Source organism: Macrobrachium nipponense, chromosome 31 (genome assembly GCF_015104395.2).
Source record: "Macrobrachium nipponense isolate FS-2020 chromosome 31, ASM1510439v2, whole genome shotgun sequence".
In the NCBI taxonomy this organism is placed as follows: Eukaryota; Metazoa; Arthropoda; class Malacostraca; order Decapoda; family Palaemonidae; genus Macrobrachium; species Macrobrachium nipponense.
Genome location: NC_061093.1, coordinates 21,041,721 through 21,068,426, shown reverse-complemented (window position 1 = coordinate 21,068,426; position 26,706 = coordinate 21,041,721). Strand labels below are relative to the sequence as shown.

The window sequence follows — 26,706 nt, the reverse complement described above, 5'->3', positions numbered from 1 at the left end:
TGTAATGCTTAGCCTTTCAGAATTTTTGTATCCACATGTTTTTTAGGTGTTGGTGTTATATTTTAAGTTAACCGGCAAAATATGAATTGTCATTATTATGAGGAACATTTTAAAGCTTATTTTCTTGAATTTTTAATGCTTAATGCAGTATTTGTATTTTTGGTGTACTTAAAAGCACAAGTTGTATTATACATTTTGGGACACAAACTAGTTTACAATATGTAGTAGTAAACTTCGTAAATTCCTTAGAAATGCCTTCCAAAGGATTTGCATTTAGAGCTTCAGCAGAGAAAAGCATTGAGGCTGTATTGCTTCTTACTATAGATCATAGTGGAATACTCAGACTCCTGGGTGAACATGGAATTGAGTTCCAGTAAGTTCTTGGCATTGCAAGTAATGTTATAGAGAATTTTATGATAGATTTAATAGGGTTATGTTCATAATTTGTTCATTACACTTCAGTGGACATTGAATGTAGTATAGTGTTTGGGCTATGAAGTCAGTAGAGACCTCAGAACCTTGGTATTCAGTGAAGTACTTTTCGAACTTGAAAACTGAAGGCCTAAAGTATGTTCTTAGTTTATGCTTTAAACAGGGATACTCCTTGAATATGCTTTAATTAGTGATCTTCATAGTTTTTGCTTTAAGTAGATATACGCTGTAGTACCTCTAGTTTATAATTTTAAGTAGGTATGCAATGTGTACTTTAAAATATTTGTGCTAGTTAGAACTGCTCTTTTGAAATGTTTTAAGAAAGGTACTCGAGGGATTTGTTTTTCTGTAGTGTAAACAATCTCCTGTCGCATAGTGAACTTACTTTGTATCTAGTGTATATCTGAGTTTGCAATTGTTTTCAAAGATACAGCTTGTAGTTATCTTGTAACAGTTCAGTTTTGATATATGCATCTTCAAAGCTTCTCCATAGTAGTTTCCTAAACTCAAGGTTTAAGACAATGCATCTATATTTTGAATGATTGTTAAAGCACTTTTCATGGTTATGTTCTACAAATATAGAGTAATTATCAGTTTTATCTTAGAATATGGCCTTGTGATGTGAAATGAAAGAGAGTTGCTGTTCTTATTTGAAAGAGAGTTGCTGTTCTTATTAATTTTCAGTCATTAGTAAGGAAGTTGCTTATGCAGTGTAACAAAAACAAAAATAGTATGAACATTTACACATCTTTCTTGTACAGGTGTTTTTGGATTTAATTATTTTTCATAAATTGTAGGTGACACCAGAATAGTTATTCATCATTATTGAAAAAATGATTGGAAAATATATTTATCACCTTTTATTATGTTTATATAATATACAGTGTTTCCCCCGTATTCGTGGGGAATGGGTACCAGACCCCCCTGTGAATAGCTAGAACCTGCAAATAGTTGAAACCTATAAAAACTCCTAAAACTGCCTATTTTTTAAAATCCTAAAACCCTATTTTTTTACTTAAGTTTTTTTTTTTAAACTCGCTAAAAAGGTTTATACTTAGTTTTTTAGTAGTTTATCACAAAAAGTGTATTTTATGATGAAATTGATAAAAAAAACAGGGATTTGAAGATATTTCTCTGAAAAATACTGCAAATAGAAATTTCCGTGAATAATGGGGGTTATAATGTTACAGAGAAATCCACGAGTACAGGGGTTCACTGTATATTAATTACTGTCATATGTTCAGAATTTTCTTTACACTTAGTACTATTTAATAATGGTCTACAAAATAAAAGCCCACTTTATATATTTAAAAATAATTTACAATATTGAAATCAATATTGTATTTAATTTTATTAATGGCTCAACTCTTTCTTCTGTTGAGGGACGAGTCTACGAAACTTTGTTGAGAGTAGACATTGCTGATATTTTCATGAATCAGCAAGGCTTGAAGTTGTGTGTACCACTGTCCCTGTCATGTAAAAGCCCAGTTCAGTTTAGCACATTATTGTTTATGAACACTTACTCATTAAAATTGATTTACAGAAAATCAAGTCACAAAAGTGGGGTGAAATTACATTTGTAATAACCACATAAATTTTACTTTAATACATGGGCTATTTATATACAGTAGCCTAAAAATTACACTATGGGCCACTTAAATATATAGTAGCCTACAAATTACTAGTTTTGTTTCAAATTTCTTCGTGAAAACATTTTCTGTTAAATGGATTGTTTTATATATATATGTACTGTATATGTCTTTCATCAAGTATTCATTATATCATCAATTGAAAAAAAATGCTAAAATGAATTTTTTACAATAAAATTTCAAAGAAAAGTTTTGATTAAGGTATAATACAGCAGATTTATTTGTGACTTATTTTTTCATGCAGCATTACAGTTTAATTAAAATCTTGTAAATCTATAACTAGTAGTTTTAAGTGCATTTTGTTCAAACCCTTATTTTTGGTGCAATTCTTACTATTGTTGTACAGTATACTATATCATTGTTACATTACATCACTTGTTTTAAAAATATGGCATATACAGTATACTTTACTCCTATTTGGATTGTTTGGTTGAATTTGTGATATTGTTAATTGTTCAAGACTTCAATGATATTGTTAATTGTTCAAGACTTCAAAGTTAATGTTTTGCAAACAAGTTGTTCAAGATTTTCAAATAAAGTTATTTTGTCAAGAGTTTCTTTTCTCTGTTATTTTTAGCTAATATTAATTTCTAATTCCTTGTCAGTTATTCTAATACTCATTTGTCTGTTCCCCTTTTTACATTCTGGATTGCAAACAATTTTATGGTAATGGAAATCTAAATTTTAGAAAGACACTTTGATAGTATAGTCCACACGGTCGAACTTTGCCTAACAGACTTTGTTTGATGTGATGTCAGAACCTTATCCGCAGTTTCTCCGCTTCTGACGTCACATCAAACAAAGTCTATAAGGCAAAGTTCGACCGTGTGGACGGGGCCTTAATTTTAAATTCATGTACAAAACTACTCACTTATTGACATACATAAAGCACTCACTGTTTCACAAGTTTATGTAGGTGCTGTCGTGTATACTCCCACACAAAAAGTGCACCTGAAACATGAACATTAAGTGAACGGATAATACCCGACTGTGGGATCTCAACGCAGACATCAAGCAACTGAAGCAGATCACAGGGAATGCCTTCTCTCTCATTTCTGAAAATGAAATTATCAGTCGTTAGTCATACAGTTTTACAGAAAAGGATGTCGGTAAAAAAGCAATAATAAAATGTATGAAATGGAAGTAAAAGATATTCTACCAGATAGGTAGCATTTGGAATGAAGGTAGCTGTAAGTTTAGTTGTGTAATCAATTCGAATAAAGGTAGCTGTAAACTTTTAGTTATGAGTAATCAAGGAGAAAATTTTAAATAGTAGTATGGTGCCTTCCATGCATTTTACAAAATACCATGAAGTTCAGTTTGGTTTATCATTAAAATAATAACTAATGAATTAACATTCTTCAAAATGCATCCAAAACAGAAAATCAACTAGTGTGCCAACTTTGAAGATCTGATTTGTCGGGAGATCAATGTGTTAAGCATTCTACTTCTGAGGACCCTAAAGGCTACTCCATTGTTCTGCCCGATTCATTGTGAGATCAACAATGTATTAGCAATCCATTTCTAAGGACCCTAAAGGCTAGCAAGTACCCAAAGGCCTTTTGCATTACCAATTAGGACTTCACCCGCAAACTAAGTAACGACAACCTGTTTTTGGTTCTGACTGCCAAGAAGTGGTGTCCAGGAGCTCTATTTCTTTTGGCTTGATGTATGATTTAACCCCTTACAAGATTAACCCGAGATATATCGTTATCAGTGTGCTAAAAATTTTGGACTTACCACGAAATATCTCGTTGAAAAGTTAAACGTGAATATTGGGCTAATACGAGATTTCTCGTGGCTCAGTATTGTTACAGCAGGCTTCTCCGAGATATCTCTTCCTATATCATACGTTTGGCAGTGGTATTTGCTGCTGGAAGTCGTGAGTTACCAACGATAATTTTCTGTATTTTTTCGCGCAGACGACGTGTCATTAGTAGCACTTCAGCTGCCATCTTTGACCTTTGTTTTTTTTGTTTTTTGCGTATTTTTGCCTAATTAGGTAAGTTTGATTGCATTATTTGTCATCTTAGACTGATTATATGTTATATTATTGATTCATCGTGTTGCTGTTGTGTCTTGTTAGCTAACCCCATGAGTATTTTGTGGTATATAGAGTAACCGGTGATCTTGAGAGGTTGTTCGTTCGTTTGTACGTATTTTATATCGTATTTTCGCCAGTTCTAAGTAAATTTGGTTGTTTATTTGTCATCTAAGACTGTTTATATGTTATATTATTGACTTATTATGATGATTTCGTGTCGTTTGTTTGTCTCTTGACCAGTTTGTGATACGTCAAGTATAATTTTTTCCAAGGATTTTTTTTTCCTTTTTTTACGATGAGTACGCACTATTTTACTAGCTCTCCAGTGGTGACTTTTAGAATCTTCTGTATTTCTTCATTTTCACGTTTTAGGTTAGTTTCATTGTTCTTTTTTTTATTTTATTTTAGACTGTTTATATGATATATTGTCGAGTAATTTGTTAGTATCTTGACTATTTATTTATTATTCTAGCCTTTTATTTATTTTTTTATTTTAGCCCAGTTATGGCAAATTACCATGACAACAGTGATACTGAGGAATCATTTACAGAGCTTGAAAGTTCTGGCTCAGAAGGCGACGATTCATGCTTGGATGATTCCAGTGACGATGACAGCGATACCAATACAGATACAGATACAGTAATGGATGAAACACAGTGGAGGAGAATCGCAGATTCTACTGCCCCTCCACCCCCTCGATTTCCATTCACAGGAACAACAGGTCTCAATATCCCAGGGAATATTGAAAGTATGTCGCCTTTAGATTTTTCCATGTATTTTTTGATGATGAACTGATTGAACTTATTTGCACTGAAACCAATAGATTTGCTGAGCAATGCAATGCAGACCCAAATACGTGGCATCCTGTAACTCCACCTGAACTCAGAGTTTTCTTAGCACTAAATACTTTGAAAGGAATTGTGAAGAAGCCTGAAGAATCCTTGTATTGGTCTAAAAAATCCACTTCTTAGAACCCCAATTTTTGCTGAAACTATGCCTTTCAAAGATACAAGAAAAATCAGGCAGTACCTGCATTTTTCTGATAATGAAGCATACGATGCAAATTCGCATCCTAATCCCAAACTGAATAAGATATATCCTATTTATGTGCACTTAGAAAATAAATTTAGAACTGTCTACACCCCACAAAGAGATATTTCAATTGATGAGAGTCTCTTGCTATATAAAGGAAGATTGGGATGGGTACAATATATCCCATTGAAGAGATCAAGATTCGGCATAAAGTTCTTTATGTTATGTGAAGCGAGTACAGGATATGTGTGGAGTTTTTTTATTTATGTAGGTAAAGGAACACAATTCAACCAGGATTTCAATGAATTGCCTAAATCCTCACAGGTTGTAATGACTTTACTGAAACCTCTTTTGAATAAAGGCTATTGCCTTACAATAGACAATTATTACACCAGTCCTGAGTTAGTGGATATTCTAGTAAAATGTAGAACAGATTGCTATGGCACTGTTAGAATAAATCGAAAAGACCTGCCAGTTTCATTGAAAACTGAAAAGTTGAAGAAGGGGGAAATGTCTGCTTATCGTAGAGGTAAAGTTATGGCCATGAGATGGAAGGATAAAAAAGATGTTCTACTCTCCACAGTTCACAATAGTGATGAAGTTGAAATTGCGAGTAGGAGAGGTACGAAAAAGAAGCCCAAAGTTGTAGTAGACTATAACCACACAATGGGTGGTGTGGATAAGTTGGATCAAAACTTGGCAAATTATCCTGTTCCCAGGAAAAGAACAAAAAAATATTACAAAAAAGTATTCTTCCATCATCTAGATCTAGCCCTTTGGAATGCATATCAGTGTTTCAAGATGAGTAATGAAAATTGCTGTTCATCTCTCAAATTCAGGTTGGAAATAATTGATTCAACTCTGAAGAAGTATCATGCTGAAATCCCTCAAACAAGACCAGGTAGACAGTCTATTTCAGCGAATCCTACCCGCTATTCAGGAAGGCATTTTCCAATTGACATTCCTCCTACACCCAAAAAGAAATTTCCTACAAGGCAATGTGTTGTTTGCTCTAAGAAAAGGGATAATAATGGAAAACCGATCAGACGAGAGTCTCGCTACATGTGTGAGATATGTGAAGTTAGTCTGTGTATAACCCCCTGCTTCAAATCATACCATACAAAATGATTGGGAAATACGCTGGTTTATGTGAAGTGAATTTTTTTTTTTTTTTTTTTTTTTTTACCCAAATGAAGAGAAATATATGATTTTGTTTATTCTAATGGTGAAATTTTTTTTTATTCAAATGAAATGAAAAAATACTTTTATCAAAATGAAGTGGAAAAATAAAAAGTTATCAAGCATCAATATGATTTTCATTCAATTCCTATTATCAAAATTACTAAAACGAAGCATACGAGATATCTCGTGATAGAATAAAATGATTATAATTTATACGAGATAACTCGTTATTGGCCATAAAAAGGTCTCGAGTGGAGTTTCTAAAAATTACAATTTTACATAAAATAATCACAATTTTCTGTTGAAATCAAATTAGAATAGTCTAAACAAGTTATATTTTAATTTAATTCAATAAAACAATTAGATTCTTTTTGAAACATTATGTTGAAAAAATAAGTCTTTGAAGGGGTTAATGGACATACCCCACAGATGACACAGTGGACATACATTCGGGGCGAGATTTCATAAGGTTGGGGCATTGGTCTGCACCCAGCATTCAGGAAGAACCCGACGGACAGGTACTACAGATGGGAATACGGTCACAACAGACCACATCCGCCTCTTTTTTTTTTACCTTCAGGATGTTCATCCTCAGACTTTTTTTTCTTAGGTTCTGTGGCAACTGCCCAACAGTTATGTAGATCATCCTTGAGGACCAGTAGCTTTGAATATTTTCCTGCCCAATCTTTCCTATATGCAACAATCTTGCAATTTACCCACCTGTTCACGGTTCTTTGTCTCGGTATAATCCAGCTTAAGACTTTGAACACCACAACAAGACTTACAACCCACAAACTCCTATAAGACAGAGAGCTCTCTCCTATCCCACCAGACACCAAGTCCTCTTCTGCCCGCTCTGTTATCGTTTACTTTTCCAACCCACACCACCGCCGCCATCTTGTCTTCTATGATGTTACAACATAAATACAGCAAGACATTTTCTAAAACCAAACGCATAATTTCCCATACATTGAACATCACCCACATTTCACCAATACAGAAAATAGAAATAAAATTAACACTGACTAACCTGATATATAATCATTAGCATCTCGCAAAAGGTGTATGGCTGCAGAAGAAGGGGTGTGTGTGGGACTGGCCTCCTACCTTCTCTTTTATACCCTTCTATGGGATTGTTAGCAAACTGTCATGTGCTGGATGGACATGTATGCAGGTGTTCTAGTAATAGCCTGTCTAATCTAACTCTTTTTGGATTAATAGATGCAACTACTACATTCTCTCTAGCGAGGGGAAAGAGGGGCCTGACAGTGAACAGACTTGTTTGTTATCTTCAGCTTTATTGTCCTTGACAATATGAGTTCATCCAAGCCTATCTTCGAATCAATGACGTTACCTTCTATATATTCGAAGGTCCAGAAGTCTGGCAGTTGAACATCAAACATGTTCAACAGATCAGAGGCATGGGTCTCCTTCTTTTGATCTTACATGACCAGAGGTAAACTACCAGTCCGAGAGTTTGTACATGTGTACTAGGAGCAAATGACAAATTTTTAAAGTAATTTGTATTTTTCCTAACATACAAACCTGAGGTCTTTACATAATATCCCACCTCTAGCCACCCCTTATTCTGCTTCCTGGGCAAAAACATAGTGAATGTTTACCAACTGGATGGAGGGGATTCCTCCCATTCTGTTGATAGCCATCTACCAATACCTACCTTGCGCTGAAAGTAAATCCCCTATGTAAAAACCTCAGGTTTGTATGTTAGGAAAAATACAAATTACTACTTTAAAAATCCATAATTTTGTCCTTGCCAGGTGTCAAGCAGAAAATTCAATAGGAAATAACTTTGTACTTTGCTTCATACTTAATACATACTTCAATGGAAAAAACTTTTAGAACACTGCATATGAAAATAATTCTATTTAGAAATCTGGTTTAAATGATATAAGATTTTAAACGATTATTATTCACCTGTTAATTACTCAGAATGATGTTTTACTTGAAAAAACTACAAAAAATTAAATAACTCACCAACTGGGAAAGTTAAACAAAATTAATGACTTGCAATAAGCATACTATTGATCTGATGTAAGTATTATGAAATTAGTATATTGAAAATATCAGATATATTCCAATTTAAATATTCCATATATATCAAACTTCTATATTTATTATATTCTAGAATATAGAAATGCATTCAAAATTAATTAAATGTGAAATTAAATGATTTCAGAGTGTCTTCATATTCACAGTGATCTGATGAGTTCATGATCTTTTAAGACTGGAAGTATAAATCTGAGATAAAAAAAAAAAAAAAGATAGAGAACTTAAGTTCCTAAACTGAGTTTTCTACACTGTTCATCATGAAAAAGACAACTTACCCAAGTATTACTACAGTTCTTTCTGGAAATTCATATTCTGATAACAATTTACTATTTGCAGTTTGCTCAGCTGCTACCAGGGTGTAGCCTTCCCTTTGCAGTCCTCGTAGATACCCTGGTAAATCCTCTGGTTTCACCTGTAATTGATAAAGACACATGACACAGAACTAAAATAATATTTCATGCTACAAAATACTGGTATGCATTCCACCTGCTGGTAATATAGATTAGGGAACCAGTTTTGTAAACGAGGTTAACAGTTCACTTTATCAGTTACCATCACTAACGCTGACGCTGCCACCAAACACTGAACCTACATTGACCTTTACCATGTGAGTTAGAAGTGATTTTCGTCAAGCTTCATTTAAAAAAAATCATATGCCAGCAAATATGGCATCTACTTCCATAAAAGCAATGTTAACTGTAAGTACAGAAAATATGGCATCTACTTCCATAAAAGCAATGTTAACTGTAAGTACAGCATGTTAAAACTAGGATAGATCTGGATTAAATTCACATTTTTAACTCTATAGACTGTGTATCTCTACTTGAGACTCAGAGGTCTGGAAAAACTAAGCCCTAAATCTTTTTAACTCAAAGGTGTTTCATAAATAATCATATAATATAATACATATACTACTTTTATGTCTGAAATACCATTATATACTACACATACGTAAAGGTATAATCACCTCCTTCATTGGTACCCACTGCTGAGCTGTGAGTGAGAGTGAATTAAAATTGTGATCTTCCTGTATAGCAAGAGAGGATACAACATACTCCTTCACACTGAAAACTTCACAGGTTCGACAAAGACCACCAAGGTTGGGAGTTTTGTCAATCAGTGATGCTACAACTATGAGACCACCTCTTCTTTGACCGGAAAATTTCTGAAAAATAAAAAATATAATTAAAAAACTGTTATAATGCTATTCAGTCACTAAAAGTTATAGATACTCTTTGTTTAAATACTACCTTCCTGATAGAATTACTCATGAACCCAAACCAAAAACTGAACGGAGCATTTATGTCACAGCTGAAGATGTCTATTACCATTTATGACTATTTTGCTATAGCAATGGACATATTTGAAAATCAGAATATTCCCAGTACCACAATTGGAGAAAAAAAAATGTGGCTAAAATCTTGAAACAACTGAGATACAACTGACCATGACTTTAATGCTACAGAAATTAATGCTGATCCTCATACTGTCAAAAAACCTAAATCAGAATTTATCATAGACCCATTATAAATTAATAGTCTTATTCAGTACAATAACCATCTTGCTAAATCCTCAAGAGAAAGGCCCAAATGGCTATCTCCAGACCACAGAATGCCATCCCACAAGGGGTCATTCTTCCCAGTAGCTTCACTGTTTGCAGATGTATTCTAGGCTGCTTTTTTTGCACTGTCTGAGTAATGTACAGCCATGCTCAAAAGTGATGCTACATGATTATTTTTGTATCGTCCAAAATCTCAAGACTCAATGTAACAGTTGCCAAGTAGTATTAAACTTTTTAAAATTTCCAATGTCATACATGTCGATAAGTTTGCAAATTCATAGCTAACATTACTTTCCCTATGGGCGTATGAATATGATTTCTTTCATGCTTTGGAATGATTTGTAATCCTTGTGGCATGAATTAATTTTTTTTCACATTACCTAGGTCAGAGGTTTTCATCCTGGGGTGTGCAACCCCAGAGGTGTCCGCCAGCCTTTTTTTCTGGGGGTTACCACATTGTTCTTGAGTGAGGGTATGTTTTAGGTTTTTTCAACTTGACTGCTGTGGCAAGCCACACTGACAGCTGCTCCAGTAAGTTTCCATCCCTAGATGACAGGTTATGGTGAGCACACATTGTTCGTACTGGGTGACGTTCTGCTACTTGTCACAAAAATTTAACTTATTTAATAATAGTATGTATAATATCTTTCTAATGCAAGTAGCAAATTTATTACAGTGCAGTGCCGTTTTTGAATTAGGACATTACATATGATTAGAGTTACCATGCGTCACAGTTTGGCCAGAACATGTCCTGGATTTGAGGCCGTGTTCTGGGCATCGCAGAATGTTCAGGACAAGCAGTCAGTCACCCAACAATATTCCAATGTTCAGTGGGAATGTGTGTATAAGGCAAATTAACAGCAAAAACTCGTGTTTGGAGATAGACTGCACGTCTCATAGCAAAAATGCCTGGAAGCAGAAATGAATAGTAAAAAAGAAAAACAAAAATTTCAGTAAACTGGTGACCCCTCAAAGGAAAAATGTCTACAGGTCTGGAAGGAGAAATAAAAATATTTAGAAGAATATAGATTCCTTTTGTACTGTTTTTGGATCAAGAAAATATTGTAACCCTATGCGTATATTATTGAAAAATTTTTTAAATGGGGTCATCGGTTATGTTGAGTTGTTAAAAAGGGGTCGCGGTATGAAAAAGGTTGGAAACCACTGGCCTAGAACAAAGCATACTGTGATAAGATTGTCAGTCTCATCAGTGCCAACACGTTTTACATGCTGGTCGAAGTAGTCTTTACAACAACCTCTATAACATATAACAGTATACCTAATAACCTCAACAGTCAAAAACAAAATGTTCAAAATTGGAATATGAATTACAAAATAGTTTTCTTTGAATTTTGATGTTTTCAAAAAGTTTTCTTTAAATTTTGATGTTTTAAGCCATGTTCAAACTGCCTGTAGTTGCAAAATGCTTTATAAGAGGATGCCAGGTGAAAGTCTCAAAATTTTAAGTTTGATTTAAAAGTTGATTTTCAAGCAAGCGGCTGAGCACCATGAGTTTATTATGTGCCAGGCACCATGAGAAGTAACAATCCTGAATGAGAAACTCACGATAATGTTGGAGATTCTGTGAGCTGCCTGGTGCCCAATAAGAATATTTGTCGGGAAATACTAGTAAATGACATCACACACCAGTCCACTGCTCAGCAAGGCTGCAGCAGTGAGACCATCAACGATAAATTTTTAGCTTATGAGGAAATCTCGCCAACCAATCAGCAGCACGAATTTTCCTCATCAGCCAATCAGCAGGCAGTCTAACTTGATCCCCCGTTACCTTCTCATGTATAACGAGCAAGATTCACCACGAATGATAGTCCACTCCCATCTTTCATTGTGATTATGCTCAGTAGAGCTTGAGTGAAACATGGCCTTGATTAGCACTACAGAAGACTTTATCCTGAAGGGCAACTCTACGGATTATGAACTCCCAATTTCAGTTACCAATGTAACGGTACTCTGTAACTGATACATGTACTGAATTAATCGAAAATAAAACTATCCAATTTTGCAACCTGTTTCCCTCTCAAGTAGGACGAACATTGGCTTGTTACTGGCAGAATGCAGTTACCTAGAAAAATCAATTATCCAAAAAATAGAATAAACTAACAAACTGAATGCCACTGATGCAGCTTATCACCTTTAACACATGTTAAATTATCATCATTATTATTATTATTCAGAGGATGAAACCTATCCATATGAAACAGGGCCAAAGGAACCATTGACCTTAAATTCAAGCTTCCAAAAAATATGGTGTTCATTAGGAAGCAGTGAGAGGTGGTAAAGGGAATTACAAAAGAAGAGATCCCAGTTATCGAAACGGAAAAAAGAACTGAATAGATAAAAATATATCAAAATCGAAGGAGAATAATATTAGGGTAGTAATGCACTGCATCTTCGCTTGAACTTCTGAAGTTCCAATTGCAAGACATCCTCTGGGAGGCTGTTCCACAGTCTAATGGTGTGAGGAATAAAGGACCTCTGGAACTGAGAAGTTTGACTGCGAGGCACATTTACCACACATTGGTGCTGCTGTTCTGTGAATCTGGTTGCTCTTGGCAGGTAAAGGGTCAATTGTGAATGTAAAAGATCTGTGTTGAAATACAACTTATGAAAAAGTAATACATAAGAGACCATCCGTCAATGGTCCAAGCCATAACTGCTACTACTAGGAAACAGAAACCTACCACCACAAACCAATCTATTAAAGAGATAAATATCTGGCAGAAAGTGACATCTACACTGGAGGACAGTATTCTGGTAAAGGAAAAATAACTTTCCTCCAGCACCTAACCTTAGTACCAGCTTGATAAATAGAATTAGATGACCAAGGGCACATCACTGCATGACTAATAAAGTCCTGTGCTAGTGCAGGAATTGCCCAGACAGGTGAGAGACTTTGTTTAAGGCTGGAATTGTTTTTTAATTTAAGAAAAGTTATCTGGGATTAAACATTTATAAAATACATAATGATTGTTTTACAAAACAAAAACAATTAACCAAAGAAGGTATGTTAAAAATTATGAAAATCATTGCACTGCACTAAACTACAAAAAATCAAACCCTGAACCTTTTTATACTATATGTGACAATATCCTAACCTGATTAGGCAGACCTAAAGAACTAGACAACTCAGGCATCATGGATTTCCATGGGGTCATCTTTTTCTGAACATTAGATCGAAGGTTTTCCATATCCTCTTGTTCATCTACTGGAGACGTTTCTCCTGAAAAAGTCAAGATTACAATAAACTAAATACATTCTGGAATGGAATTTTGGTTATAATACTTCAAGTGATTTTAAATTTTTCCAAATGTCAATAACTAGTTATCAAGACTTCTCTTTTAGGTGGTGTCAGTTTTCCTTTAAATATCTTGTGATATCATCCCACTAACATGGACATTAAAATGTTCATTTGTTATTGCACAGACCAAGCTGTTATTAATGTACACAGGTTGCTTTTCTTATTTTGAGGGTATTACACATATTAAACATTATGTAAAGGCAGTTTCAAGCTTTCCATATATATTGCTAGGGCACAGCAACCTAAATACCATAGGCTTAGGCTACTTTTAAGTCTGGTTTATATTATATAATAATTGTATCTACTTAAGGGTAGTCATGCTTTTATTGTTGATTGAAATTCTATTGCTGTTAGCCTGTCTCCTCCCTTCTTCCAAATAAAAAAGATGCCAATCTTTGTCTGTGAGATAATGAACTTGTGCAACCTTGACTGTGCCACCAATAGCCACCCCTTTATGCAAACTCAGAAGGCAATATAACATGATTTGTTAGAAAATGTACCAGTAAGAAAGCCTTAAGTCCATGAAAAAGATGGTAGCTTTACCACTATGGCTCTGAGCTGCAAGTGGCTTACTGTATAACTATGGCCCACTATTACACAAATGGCTATAAAATCTTTTTCCTTTTTCTTTTTATAAAACTAGATAATAATTAATTTCCACAATCAAAAATGTTTAATTACATTACTGCCCATGCACAACCACACAATCACAGCATTAACAAAACACAACTAAAAATTAACTGAAATGCACCTACCGACAGCTTTGACAACCCATGGTGCTGGTACTGATTCAGCTAGAACATTATCTTCATTATAAAGAGGCAAAATACTTTTGACTGGCAAAACTGATGTATCCATTACGTTCATAAGAGATTCAACTGCCAACCATTCATCATCAGACAGCATTGAAAGACATGGCAGATCATAGAAAATAGTCTGGAACAAAAGTGAATAATTCAGTAGGTATATTAGAAAATACAATACAATGAACAGAAATGTAGAGTACAAAGTCTAAAACTATTTCACCCCTGATAATTCAATTTTCCCTCCAAATATGGTCAAGCCTATACATATATATCTTACATATATGTTTACTAATTAGCCTTATTCTGTGTAAAATGGACCCAACTACACCAACTCTAAAAGTTGGAAGTAAAATTTGGAAGTAAAATAGTCCCACCAAGCACGCCCAGTCCACAGTCCAATGTCACCCTGCAATATCTCTCATTCTTGTATGCTGCTCCAATTATATTGCATTTGTGCAGCTCATCTCAAGTCTACGCAATTGCTTTTTTTCCAGAATTTTGTGTCTTTTTAGATTTAAGGATCTGATGAGTTTTTCCTTTGGTCAGCACTGTTGTCAATGCATCTCAATGAATAGGTACTGTTTCTCTTTTGGGATTCATAAGTTTCTTTTTAATTCATTATTTCAACTTGGCTTGTAAAGAAATTTTGCTCTTGATTTTCTTTACTCCTCCAATATTTGGTAACATGCACTGTATGTCAAATTTTTGTTTAATTTTACTATAACACATTTCGCATGTTATTTATGGTACAAATTACATACTACATAAACATGGATTTTCAGTGGATATTCACTACAGTTCCCATGCATTCCATTTTTTCTTTATATTTATTCATATGTTTTTAAGGTTTCACAGACATTGGAATTAATGCTTTTCATAGTTACTGTTACTGTTCTTTACTGTTTTCACTTTCTGAGTTAAATGAATTGTTTGTTATCAAGTTACTGTTGGTCTTTGGGGAAGAATGGTTTTTTCTTGGACAAAAGTTTCTATTTTTATTTTATACTTAGTATATCACTATTTTAATTATGTACTTCCTGGACTAGGTAAATTTGTTTTTTATTGAGATTTTTATTAACTATAAGTAATAGATTGTGAGATTTTTATCAACTATGAGTAATAGGTTGTGAGGAATAAAACTTATTTATTTATGAGACAAAAGTAATTCTTCTCAAACAAGCTCATGACTTCTACAGACTGACAGATGTCCTCCAGAGCAAGTCAATGGATTCATTCAATCAAGCATCCGGCCTTCATTGGGATTCAGACCTACTTTCTGGTTAAGTACTTGAGTCTAGTAGACCAAGAGGGCTTCAAGGTGAAGGAAGGATAAGGAACTGTTGGCTTTTCTGAATTCACCTAGCCTAAGTTGTTGAGTTCTTAGCCTAGCAAGTGGTTGAGTTCTTAGCCTGGCATAGCCTAGCTAGTCAACCTACCTTAATCATCTTAGCCTAGCCAAGGGGTTGAGTTCTTAGCCTAACAAGTTGATCCTTCCTTAACGATCTTTGCCTAGCCTAAGCAGTTGAATTCTTAGCCTAGCAAGTAGTTGAGTTCTTAGCCTGGCCTAGCCTAGTTAGTCAAATATGTCTTGACCATCTTAACCTAGTCAAAGTGGTTGAGTTCTTAGCCTAGCAAGTAGTTGAGTTCTTAGCCTAGCCTAACTAGTTCAAAACTACCTTAACCTAGCCTAAGTGGTTGAGCCCTTAGCCTAGTGAGTGGTTGAGTTCTTAGCCTGAATAAAACCTTGATTCTGGTTACACCGGGTTTACTTCACCTAGCTAATTCAAAACTACCTTAACCATCATCCTAGCATAAGTAGTTTTCCATCTTATCTTAGCCTAAGTGGTTGAATTCTTGTGTAGTAAGCCTAAGTGGATAAGTTCTTCGGCTAGCCTAGGCTAGCCTTCCCCTACCAACTTAGCCTAGCCTGAGTGGTTGGGTCGTAGGCCTAACCTAAGTGTTAGAGTTCTTAGCCAGCCTAGTGTTGGAGTTCTTAGCCTAAGTCTAGCTGGTTTGAGCTTATGTTTTTTGGGCATACTCTTCAAATTCCCAGGGCATGTTCTTCTGCTTCTTGATTCTGCAAGAAGATTTTCCCGTTCTTCAAGAGTTTGGGATTGGGTTGGGTTCGATTCCCAGCTTAACCTACCTTTTCATCCGAGTACCCAGATCAGTAATATAACTCATATCCTGGTGTTCTTATCTCTGAAGTTGTTAAGATCCATCTCAGCTCTGTGATACATTGGTCAGGAATGTTGCCACGATGGTGCCTTAGTCAAAGGGGGTGGGGGGCATGTCCTCTCATCATAGGACGTCTCCTCTCATGAGTATCATATTGATCATGTGTCATCATAAAGGATCACCCCATAGGACATCTCCTTTGTTGGAGATGCCTGTTTCCTGGGGCAGCTCAGGGACTTCTCCCCTGTCAACAGTGCAATTACTTTGACAATGCACAAGTGGACAGTAGGATATTTAGAACGTAATCTGTGCTGAGTATTTTGTCATAGGACATCCCCTTGGGACATCCTATTATCTCTTCTGTGTACTACTTGGAAAAACCTATGTTAGACCTCTCCTCTTCAACAGAAGCTAGAGGTCTTCTATTCATGGTCCCTAAATTGTTCGTTGGAGAAGATGATTCTTTTCTGCCGCCAGCTCCACTCATTGATAGTCGATAGCACCAGTGAGTGAACGACAACTTGGTGGAGCTCATGGCCACGTACATTCCAGGCAGGAGGTATGTGGTGGCCGACAAGCTAAGTCGTTGGAGTCAAGTCCTAGATGCAGAGTAGTCTCTGCATCAGGATGTATTGGACAGGCCTTTCACCTTTGGGGAGGACCCAGGTTAGACCTCTTTGCCACTTGCTTCAACAGGAAGCTGAAGGTCTACTTCTCAGGGGTCCCGGATCCTCTTGCTCTGGTGGAGGAGGCTTTACAGCATCCTTGGGACAATCTCAAGGTGTACACATTCCCTCCGTTCTGCCTGATCTGTCAGGTCCTGAACAGAGTAATGAGTTTCAAGAATCTCAGGATGACCTTAGTGGCATCTCTGTGGCCACAAGTAGAGTGGTTCCCAAACCATCTCTCTCTTCAGTCAGCAGTTCTGAGAGAAATTCCCCCACGGCACAACGTCCTTTGCCAGCCTCATGTAGAAAGGTTCCACCAATTGGTAGGGTCTCTATCTCTTCACGGCTGGAGACTGTCAAGTATCTCCTGCAAGCAAGAAGCTTTTCTTGCAAAGCAACAGGCAAGATGTCCAGCTATCTTAGGAGGTCTTCGTCAGCAGATTACTATAGCAAGTGGGCCTTCTTCTGTGATTAGGGACATCGACAGGGTTTCTCTCCACTCGGAACTTCTGATCAACAGACAACGGATTTTCTAATCTTTCTCAGAACTGAGAGAGGTCTTTCCATGTCGGCTGTCAGGGGCTACAGGGCTGCCTTGAGGTTGGTCCGGTGCCTTCCAACCCCCTTTTATTTTAAAAGAGGGACTGCAGTATTTAAGGTGATTTTTTGGCATATGGAAAAGGATTAATTATAAGGAATAGATTGCTATGCAGAAATTCATTTAATTTTTAAAATATTGTATTACCTTTTTGAGATATCTAAATTACGAGGGTGAAGATGACTTTCTGTCATAAAAAGACAGCATTATCCTGGTTTTTATTGTCTCACCATCTCCTAGTAAGTATATTTTAAGGATATTATGGAGCATAAAAGTTATCATCTTCAAGGTTTCCCACATGATTGTGAATGTGAGAATAACAAGACTCTGCACTGTTGTCCTTTCATATGAAAAAGCAAAATCTTCTTAGTGAAATCCAGAACAAAATATAGTCCCACTAAAGTTTCTCCAGAACAAAATACATTCCCACTTAGGTATCTCCCCTGTTGTTCCATCTACTGCTTACATAATGGACTTGAATGTAAATCCATAGTGAATATACTAAACACAATATATAATAACAAAAGTTTAGATCAAATAGCATGACTTGTTGCTGTACTTTACCTGTAATGTATAGTGCTGAAGAGGATGGAAGACTTTAAAATAGAAATCATTTAGCATGTTTAGGGTGTTTCGCACTGCGTTTCCTTGCTCAGCTACGAACTGAAGGCAGTGTTGGACGGATCTGAACTGGTTCAAAAGTTCAGTAATATTCTTGTCTTCACAGTACTGCCAAATCTTCCTTAATGAAACCTTAAATAAAATAAAAGTTTGGACAATTATTTCCATATTATCTGGTTTTGATATGCGTGGCAAGTGTAAGTGAAATTTCAAAAGTCGCTTAATTATGTTTTACTTCCCTACTGCTGTTGTCATTTGTATTTAGTTTCACTGGATAACTGATTTAGAATTAGTTCTCACAAGGCTGACTCAAAGGGCTTGTTCTAAGTAAATATTAGAATTTAAAATTTAGCAAATGGATAGAACAAAAATGTAGATGATTTTTACAAGCATCTGGATAAGACAAAAATGTTACATATTCTGGCAAAGCTTCTTTAAGTGCTTTGTTAATGGGGCTTCATCCAGGCGTACACATTCTTACACCTTGAACACAAAAGAATAGCCAAGAACAACTGTTCTTATAAGAGTCCCTTTGACCCATTAATAAGTAGCAATTATCATTCAAAAGAATAGCCAAGAACAACTGTTCTTATAAGAGTTCCTTTGACCCATCAATAAGTAGCAATTATCATTCCTATCATTTGGCATAAACTGAATGTTGCACTGTGAGGACAAGGGGATAAAACACAAAGAAACTTTAATGCTGACAGCAGATATTTTAATGTCAATCACTCATTACTTGAGAAAGTAAAAAGACTGGATAGATATGATGTAAAAAAAAAAAATAGCAATGTTACTTGTTTTGCATTTAGAAGTAAGCCTTAAGAAAGCTATGCGAACTACAACAGTTATTTCCTTCATCATCGACACTGTTGTACATTAACCAACGTACCTGAGCATAAAGCCGTGTGTTGAAATGCTGAGCCATACACCAAGGTAGAGCACATTCAATAGACTGCCTTAGCAGATGTTTGTCCTCTGAAGTGCAGGCAATATGAGTTAGTGAGGCTAAAAATGATCCAACACAACCCACTCTCTCTTTTGTCCCCTGGAAAAATATATATGAGCACATGTAAATATATGATGAATGCAAATGAAATATAATTGACTTAAAATACTGTTTCAAAGATATAAAACATTATTTTACAAATTATATGTTTACTGATAAAAGGGGGACACCAAATTTTAATTCAAACTACCAATAAAAACAGGTAATATCACTGAAAGAGAAACACCTTCTGCACTCTCATTCTACTTTCAAGACTAAATGAAAACCAGTATCAATCAGCAGGGGATACCAGAGGATAGTATAAAGACAAGTCATCCCTAGTTATTGTGCATTTTCGGATATAATATGATTGTTTTATCATCCATAGAATAAGTTTATGGTAACTAAATCAGATCTATGGTCTCTACGGAGCTTCTGCAATAAGCCACCATAAACATGTGCATCAACTGACAAGCTTCAGGACATAAAGTAATAATTTTTATCTCCTAGTAAATTCTGGAAAATCACATTCACAGCATAACATGATTCACCCATGTCATTAAGATTTCATACCAATGCAAGGTGTTGCTTATGAGGATGACCCCCATAACCCATGGAAGATTTAATGAGAATACTGTCAAACCTAGGTATAATGAGTAAAGCCCATAGATGTTCTTAGGATTAGTTACAATGAACTAATTGTGTAAAACTGACCTGTAAAGCAAGTAACCATAGAACATAAAGTTTTTAGTGTCAATACAGAAAAATATACATAAAATAAAGAGAAATAAAAAAAATTTACTGTACAGTTACATCACAATTTTTTTACAGTAAATTGTATTTTTTCTTACAATACAAACCTGAGGTCCTTTACATTAGGAATTAATTTCAGCATAGGCTGGAATACAGTTGTTAAATTCTTGAACAAGATGGTTAGGCAGTAACTATTATCTGGTAGGCGGGTAGGCCCGCCTGCCTAGATGTAAACACTCCACTTTGCCTTTTGGCCCCAGTTTCAGATTGAGGGGTGGCATGAGGTGAGCATTAATATAAAGGACCTCAAGTCTGTATACTTAGGAAAAATAAAATTTACTTTAAAAAATTGTGATTTGCTCCTACATGATATACAAACTCTTGGTTCTTTACATTAGAAAGACCCACTGATTGGTGGTGAGAATGTGAGTGAGCCTCTAGAACTGACTGGAGTACAGCACACCTGGGCTATTCCTCCTGGTCGTAAAAGCAAGGAGGAGTGCCCTGCCTCTGACAACTTGATCAGAGTATAGGAGCTACATGATCAAGAGTCAGACTTCTGGGCCTTTCCAAAACGAGTGAGGAATTGTAACTCATCTGAAAAAGTGATGGGAAGAATATTTAGAGTTGGAGGCATTAATGCAAAGTTCTGGGAAGGGTTTGCACTGTTGCCAGTCTCCTTCCTCCCCTTGCTAGAGGAAGGAGTGGGACTGCTTCTATGATTCTGATAAGAAAAATAATAGGGAAACTTGATGTGCAAGCTTACCGCATCAAACGCCCGACCAGCAGGTGTAAGTTTGAGTCCTATCCTCAACCTGAAGGAGGAGGAGTATGTATAGGGATGAGGAGGGGATGGTGGAGAGGCCAGTCACTCACGCATCCTGCTTACCTCTAGAACTGCATACCACAGGCAAGATGTAATCTGTCCTCTGGAAGGAGATGGGTAAGCAAACACAACTTTTGAACATCCACCAGTGGTCCAAGGAAAATAGGTTCCAGGGACCTGTAGGCAGACCTAAAGGAAGAAAGATATAAATGTGGTTGTAATGAGACTGCCTCTATCTTCTGGTCCTACATACTCTTCAGAGTGATGAAAAGTACCAAGCCAATGGCACTACTCGCTCTCAGAGCGAGTGTAAAGTGGACATATCTAATTGCAGAGGAGTTCCTCACGATCTCATAGGACTCAGAGAAAGACGTATCATTAGATACTTCTGCACTATAAGTCAGCCGTGGATAAAAGTATTGACACTCAATGAAGGGTGTCGATCCTGTGTAGGTACAACAACACACCAATAGGACAAAGTAATGACTGATCTGGATCAACCAATGCAAAGTCCAAAGCGCAAGAGATCATAAAGGATTCGGACTCACGACATGACACCCACCTTTTGAAAGGTAATGTTGAGAATGAACCATGCAAAATGTCTATCTTCGCCAACGATATTGAGAGATGAGATGATTCTCACGAGGTATGTGCAAATTAGACAAGAGTCAAATGCCTTCTAGAGACCGAGGTCCCCGTGATGGCAAGTGAGAGAAGTTTCTCATCAGTAGTTGAATCTCAACTAAGGAGGAACAATACTACTTAGTGAATGACTAAGGTGAATGTGGACCTACGTTTTCACAGTTGAATCGGAGAGAAGTGAGCTCCCACAATTCTGATCATAGGAAAAGTCCCATCAATGACACCAACCAGTGAAGAAGGTTCTAATCCCTGGTGTTTTGCAGAGGACTGAAAAAGTTACCCCGCTTTTTCATTGCTGTTTGGCAAGAACGCTTTTTCATTGCTGTTTGGCGACAAAATTAGTGCTTGCAATGAAGACACAGTCTTTCAGTAATGAAAACACAGGGATTGTACTGCCTGCCTGAAGAACTGCTTCTTGTGGGCTGAATCAAGGAGGAACTTTTCTATCTACTCTGGAAGCAGAGCTAGTTGGGTAGGCAACAAGCGAAGTCTTCTGTTATTCATTTTAATTTTGGGGTGAACAAGAATACTTGAACACCTTACAAATTAGAAAATGTATATTAGAAGACAACTCAAATTGTCTGAAGAAAATCATTTTGCCTCATCGCAGCAGCCAATGAAGCAGGTGCGACGATACTGACTTCTGTTATATAATGAGAAATATCTGTCTGAAAATTCTTGGAACGGCAAATGTGGAGCAAGAGAATTCCAAGCCAACCAGAGACCTTTAGTCTGTGATGGCCGAGCAGAGAGATTCGAATTGGTAATTAATCCTCGACACAGGAGAAACAATACCATGATGAACAGATTCTCAGAGAAAAGGCAGTACTCTGCCCCTCACTTGACTCCTTATACTGAGTTGCCTGGTAGTGCATTCCATGTTGGAATGTGCTCGGTTTAGAACCATCAAGCGCAAAAAATGATACACTTGAGCATCTGCATTTTAACCTCAGACCATCAAGTCAGGTAGATGCCACATACTCAGAGGAAGGGATGGAGTCCTCCCTCCTGGATCTGCCAGATAAAGAAAGTAGCTTCTTTCTCAGACCTTATCCTCAAGATCTGTAGAAAAAACTGGGATCTGCAAAAACCAGAAAATGTGCTGCCCAAAAACTATCCTAACTTCTCCTACATGGAGCATGTCGAATAACATCCCAGAGGCCAAACAAACCATCTGACTGCCTTGAAGGAGTACATGGCTCTAGTGGGAAAGGCTTTGTCTTATGTGGACAAACATGTGGCTATTATCCTCAAAAGGAGGGAGTCCCACTTGTTATTGGCTCAGAGGCATACCTCAGCTGACAGTTGGCTAAGCCTAAGGGATAGCCGCCTCATGGTTAAGTCCGTGGACTTCCCTCCAGAATTGCTGAGTCAAGCAGTAACCTAGAAGAGAGAAAAAGATGCAAAGGACTTCCTCTCGGCAGCCTTGCTGAAGTAATTACTTAAAATGATTTCATTACAAATACCTGTAGATGAAAATGCAGAGAGTGAATAATTGAAGGCAATTCTCATAGGTCCACCAGTGGGTGGCAAGCTACCAGTGATTACCATTTAATTTTCTTATCAAGGACTGAAGCACTCAGGACTCCCTTTCAGAAAATGAAACCCAATACAAGGTATTCCTTAATGTGTGCTGAATGCAGAAGGTACTAAAGATGTTAACAGTATTTCTTTTACTCCAAATTCATTGCTTTCTTAATTTTATTTTTCATTCATTCCCTTTGGTCTTTTCCTACTTAGCTGTCCATCTACTTTAACTTTACCTTGCCTAATTTTAACCTCTCATTTAAGAACAAATCACCCAAACAAGCTTTTGAGTATCTAACATATGTGACCCAGTGTTCTTGTTAAATATATAAAAAAACTTGGCAAATGAAAAGTAAAAGTGCTAATTATAAGTAACTGGGTTTGTGGTGAACATACTCCAAATTATGTTGCATATTTAATGAAAAACTATACAATACTTATAAAATACTACTTTAACCCTTTAACGCCGACTGGACGTATTTTACGTCGACATTTTTTGTCTCTCGGGTGCCGACTGGACGTATTTTACGTCGACATACAAAAGTTTTTTTTTAAATTCGCGGAAAAATACTTATAGGCCTACCAGCCAAAAACTTTTGAATCATGCGCCTTGGGGGATGCTGGGAGTTCACGGATCAAGGTGTTGTTTTGTTTACAATCGTTACGCAGGCGCGCAAGCGCGAATTTCTTTCTTGCCGCACTAAAAAGTATTGGTGGCACATCTCAGAAATTATTTCGTCACTTTGACATCATTTTTGTACTATTTTAAATTAACCGTTACATGGAGTATTATATATGAAAATGTGTGCATTTTTATGTAGAATACAACAATAAAATACTCATGATTGTAGCTTTTATCAGTTTTGAGATATTTTCATATAATTAACGATAGGTGCCAAAATTTCAACCTTCGGTCAACTTTGACTACCGAAATGGTCGAAAAACGCAATTGTAAGCTAACACTCTTATATTTTAGTAATATTCAATCATTTACCTTAATTTCGCAACAAATTGGAAGTCTCTAGCACAATATTTCGATTTATGGTGAATTTATGAAAAAACTTTTTCCTTACGTCCGCGCGGTAACTCTTCCGAAAAAAATCACGTGCGATTGTGGTAATGTTTGCACTATTTTAAATTAGCCGTTACATAAAGTTTAATATATGGAAATGTGCGCAATTTCATGCACAATACAACTAAAAACAACCCATGGTTGTAGCTTTTATCAGTTTTGGAATATTTTCATATAAAGAATGATAAGTGACACATTTTCAACCTTCGGTCAACTTTGACTCTACCGAAATGGTCGAAAAACGCAATTGTAAGCTAAAACTCTTATATTCTAGTAATATTCAATAATTTACCTTCATTTTGCAACAAATTGGAAGTCTCTAGCACAATATTTTGATTTATGGTGAATTTATGAAAAAAAAAAAATTTCCTTACGTCCGCGCGGTAACTCTTCCGAAAAAATCATATGTGCGATTGTGGTAATGTTTGCACCATTTTAAATTAGCCGTTTACATAAAGTTTTATATATGAAACAAATTGTGCAAATAAAGTTTCATGTAGAATACAACAAAAAATAATTGAAGGTTGCAGCTTTTCTAATTTTCGAAATATTTGCATATAAATCACGATAAATAGAAAAAAAATCACATTCGGTCAACTTTGACTACCGAAATGGTCAAAAAACGCAATTGTAAGCTAAAACTCTTACAGTCTAGTAATATTCAGTCATTTATCTTCATCTTGAAACAAATTCAAAGTCTCTAGCACAATATTTAGAATTATGGTGAATTTAAAAAAAACTTTCCTTCCCTCCGCGCGCAGATTCTCCCACGCAAATCTCCGAAATGTGTACGTCGCATTCTCGGAGTATATCGCTCCATTTCATATAAGGCATTTCATAGATTTTTATATATGAAAATGTGCGCAATTTCATGTAGAATAAAAGGAAAAATATTTGAATGTTGTAGCTTTTCTAATTTCCAAAATAATTGCATATAAAAAAAATATATAAAAAAATTCGACATTCGGTCAACTTTAAATCGTCAGATATGGTCAAAAACTGCAATTGTAAGCTAATACTCTTACAGTATAGTAATATTCAATCATTTGTCTTCATTTTGAAACAAATTGGAAGTCTCTAGGACAATATTTAGATTTATGGTGAATTTTTGAAAAAACTTTTTGTTTATGTCAGCGCGTTACGAATTCATGCATCATTTTGTGATAATATTTTCTCTGCGTTGCTTTTATCGTTTTACAATGTTTTATATACCAAAATGATCACAATTTAGTGTACATTAAAAAAAAAAAAAATTAACTTTTTACCTTTAACCGTTTTGCGCATAGCGCGATTTGAATACAATTATATATGAAATTTTGTTTTCGCGCTAAATGCTAAAAACAGCCTATTTTGTTAGTTAAAACTCAAGAAAAACCCACTAAAAATTTTCATACTACTTGGTTTTTTTAATAGTTTTATGACAAAAAGTGCATTTTCTGATGAAATTCATCAAAAAAACCAGGAATTTGTGGATATTTATCATAGAAAAATACTGCGAATGCGTGCATTTTCCGCGAATAATGCGGGGAAACGTTCCCCAGAGAAATCCGCGAATGTGTGAGTCCGCGAATCTGGAGAACGTGAATACGGGGGGTCCACTGTATATGATAATGATAATTTTTTTCATTTCAGATGGTTGTATACTAAACTTCAGGCAATGACAAAAAAAGGAGCCAAAAATGAACTCTTAATCTTGAAAACTAAGCATGCTGTGATTTTTTGAAAAAAATATTTTTTCCGCTTCCGCGCTCACTCCGAGACCCCCTAGGCATACGGTGTGGCGGGATCACAAGCTAGAAAAACAAGTTGCAAAACCCTCCCCACATTAACCTAATCACTCCTGCTACCCAACCCACCCCAGTCACACTTTATTCTATACACAACAAATATACGCAGGACAATTAACCTATAGCAACAAAAACAAAAAAACAAAAACAACACAAAACACACGTACTTACCAACACTCCAGATACTCCCAGCTATCCTGTGCTGTCCGCTGGTCGAGGTCAAGAGATACCCACAACCCAATAACACAACAACACAACGACCGAGGACTACAACCCAATAACAACACAACCACCAAGGACCACAACAACAAAAGGAACCACAACACACCAACATAACAACAAAAACTCAGCAATACAACAAAAGACCAACGCACAAACAATTAACAACAACAAAAAACCAACTACACAAAAAGGCAACACAAACACCCACTAACAACTTCAAGAAATCACAACAGCTCCCAACAACAATAACCCTCAACAACTCACAACCACACCGAGAAACCACAACAGCTCCCAACAACAACCCTCAACCATAACAACTCACAATAACCCAACAACAAAAACTCACAAGCACAACAAATCCAACAACACAGCTCCAAATCAATTAACATCAAACTTAAGAATAATCAACAACAAATCAACAACACGCAACTGAAACAAATTTCACCGCTTTCACCGCCTTCACTAGATTGCTGCCGATACCACCGACTATCACCAGTTCTGACTTAAGACTGACTGAAAACCTCACTCAAAAAACAGAACTCAGATCTCTACCAGCAGACAACCCAGCCAGAACAACCAATTCAGTCATTAACTATCCATACAGCAATTACATCTCTCTCTCTCTCTCTCTCTCTCTCTCTCTCTCTCTCTCTCTCTCTCACAGACGTTGTCAAATGGAACTTCATAACTCCTCCATAACGGGAGACGATTTTTATTATACCCCTTAGG

General features: G+C 36.1%; 2 protein-coding genes across 2 annotated transcripts in view; one reads left to right on the top strand and one right to left on the bottom strand.

The window, feature by feature from the left end:
• Window positions 1-26,706, top strand: part of LOC135206678 (mitochondrial fission process protein 1-like) — a 125,622-nt gene that overhangs the window by 43,084 nt on the left and 55,832 nt on the right.
• Window positions 1,280-26,706, bottom strand: part of LOC135206784 (uncharacterized) — a 132,386-nt gene continuing 106,959 nt past the window's right edge. The window contains 8 exon segments of the mRNA XM_064238279.1: window positions 1,280-1,901; window positions 2,978-3,136; window positions 8,685-8,821; window positions 9,377-9,574; window positions 13,087-13,211; window positions 14,045-14,225; window positions 18,104-18,292; window positions 19,053-19,208. Of these exon segments, the coding sequence (XP_064094349.1) occupies window positions 1,868-1,901; window positions 2,978-3,136; window positions 8,685-8,821; window positions 9,377-9,574; window positions 13,087-13,211; window positions 14,045-14,225; window positions 18,104-18,292; window positions 19,053-19,208 (1,179 nt within the window). The 3' untranslated portion in view covers window positions 1,280-1,867.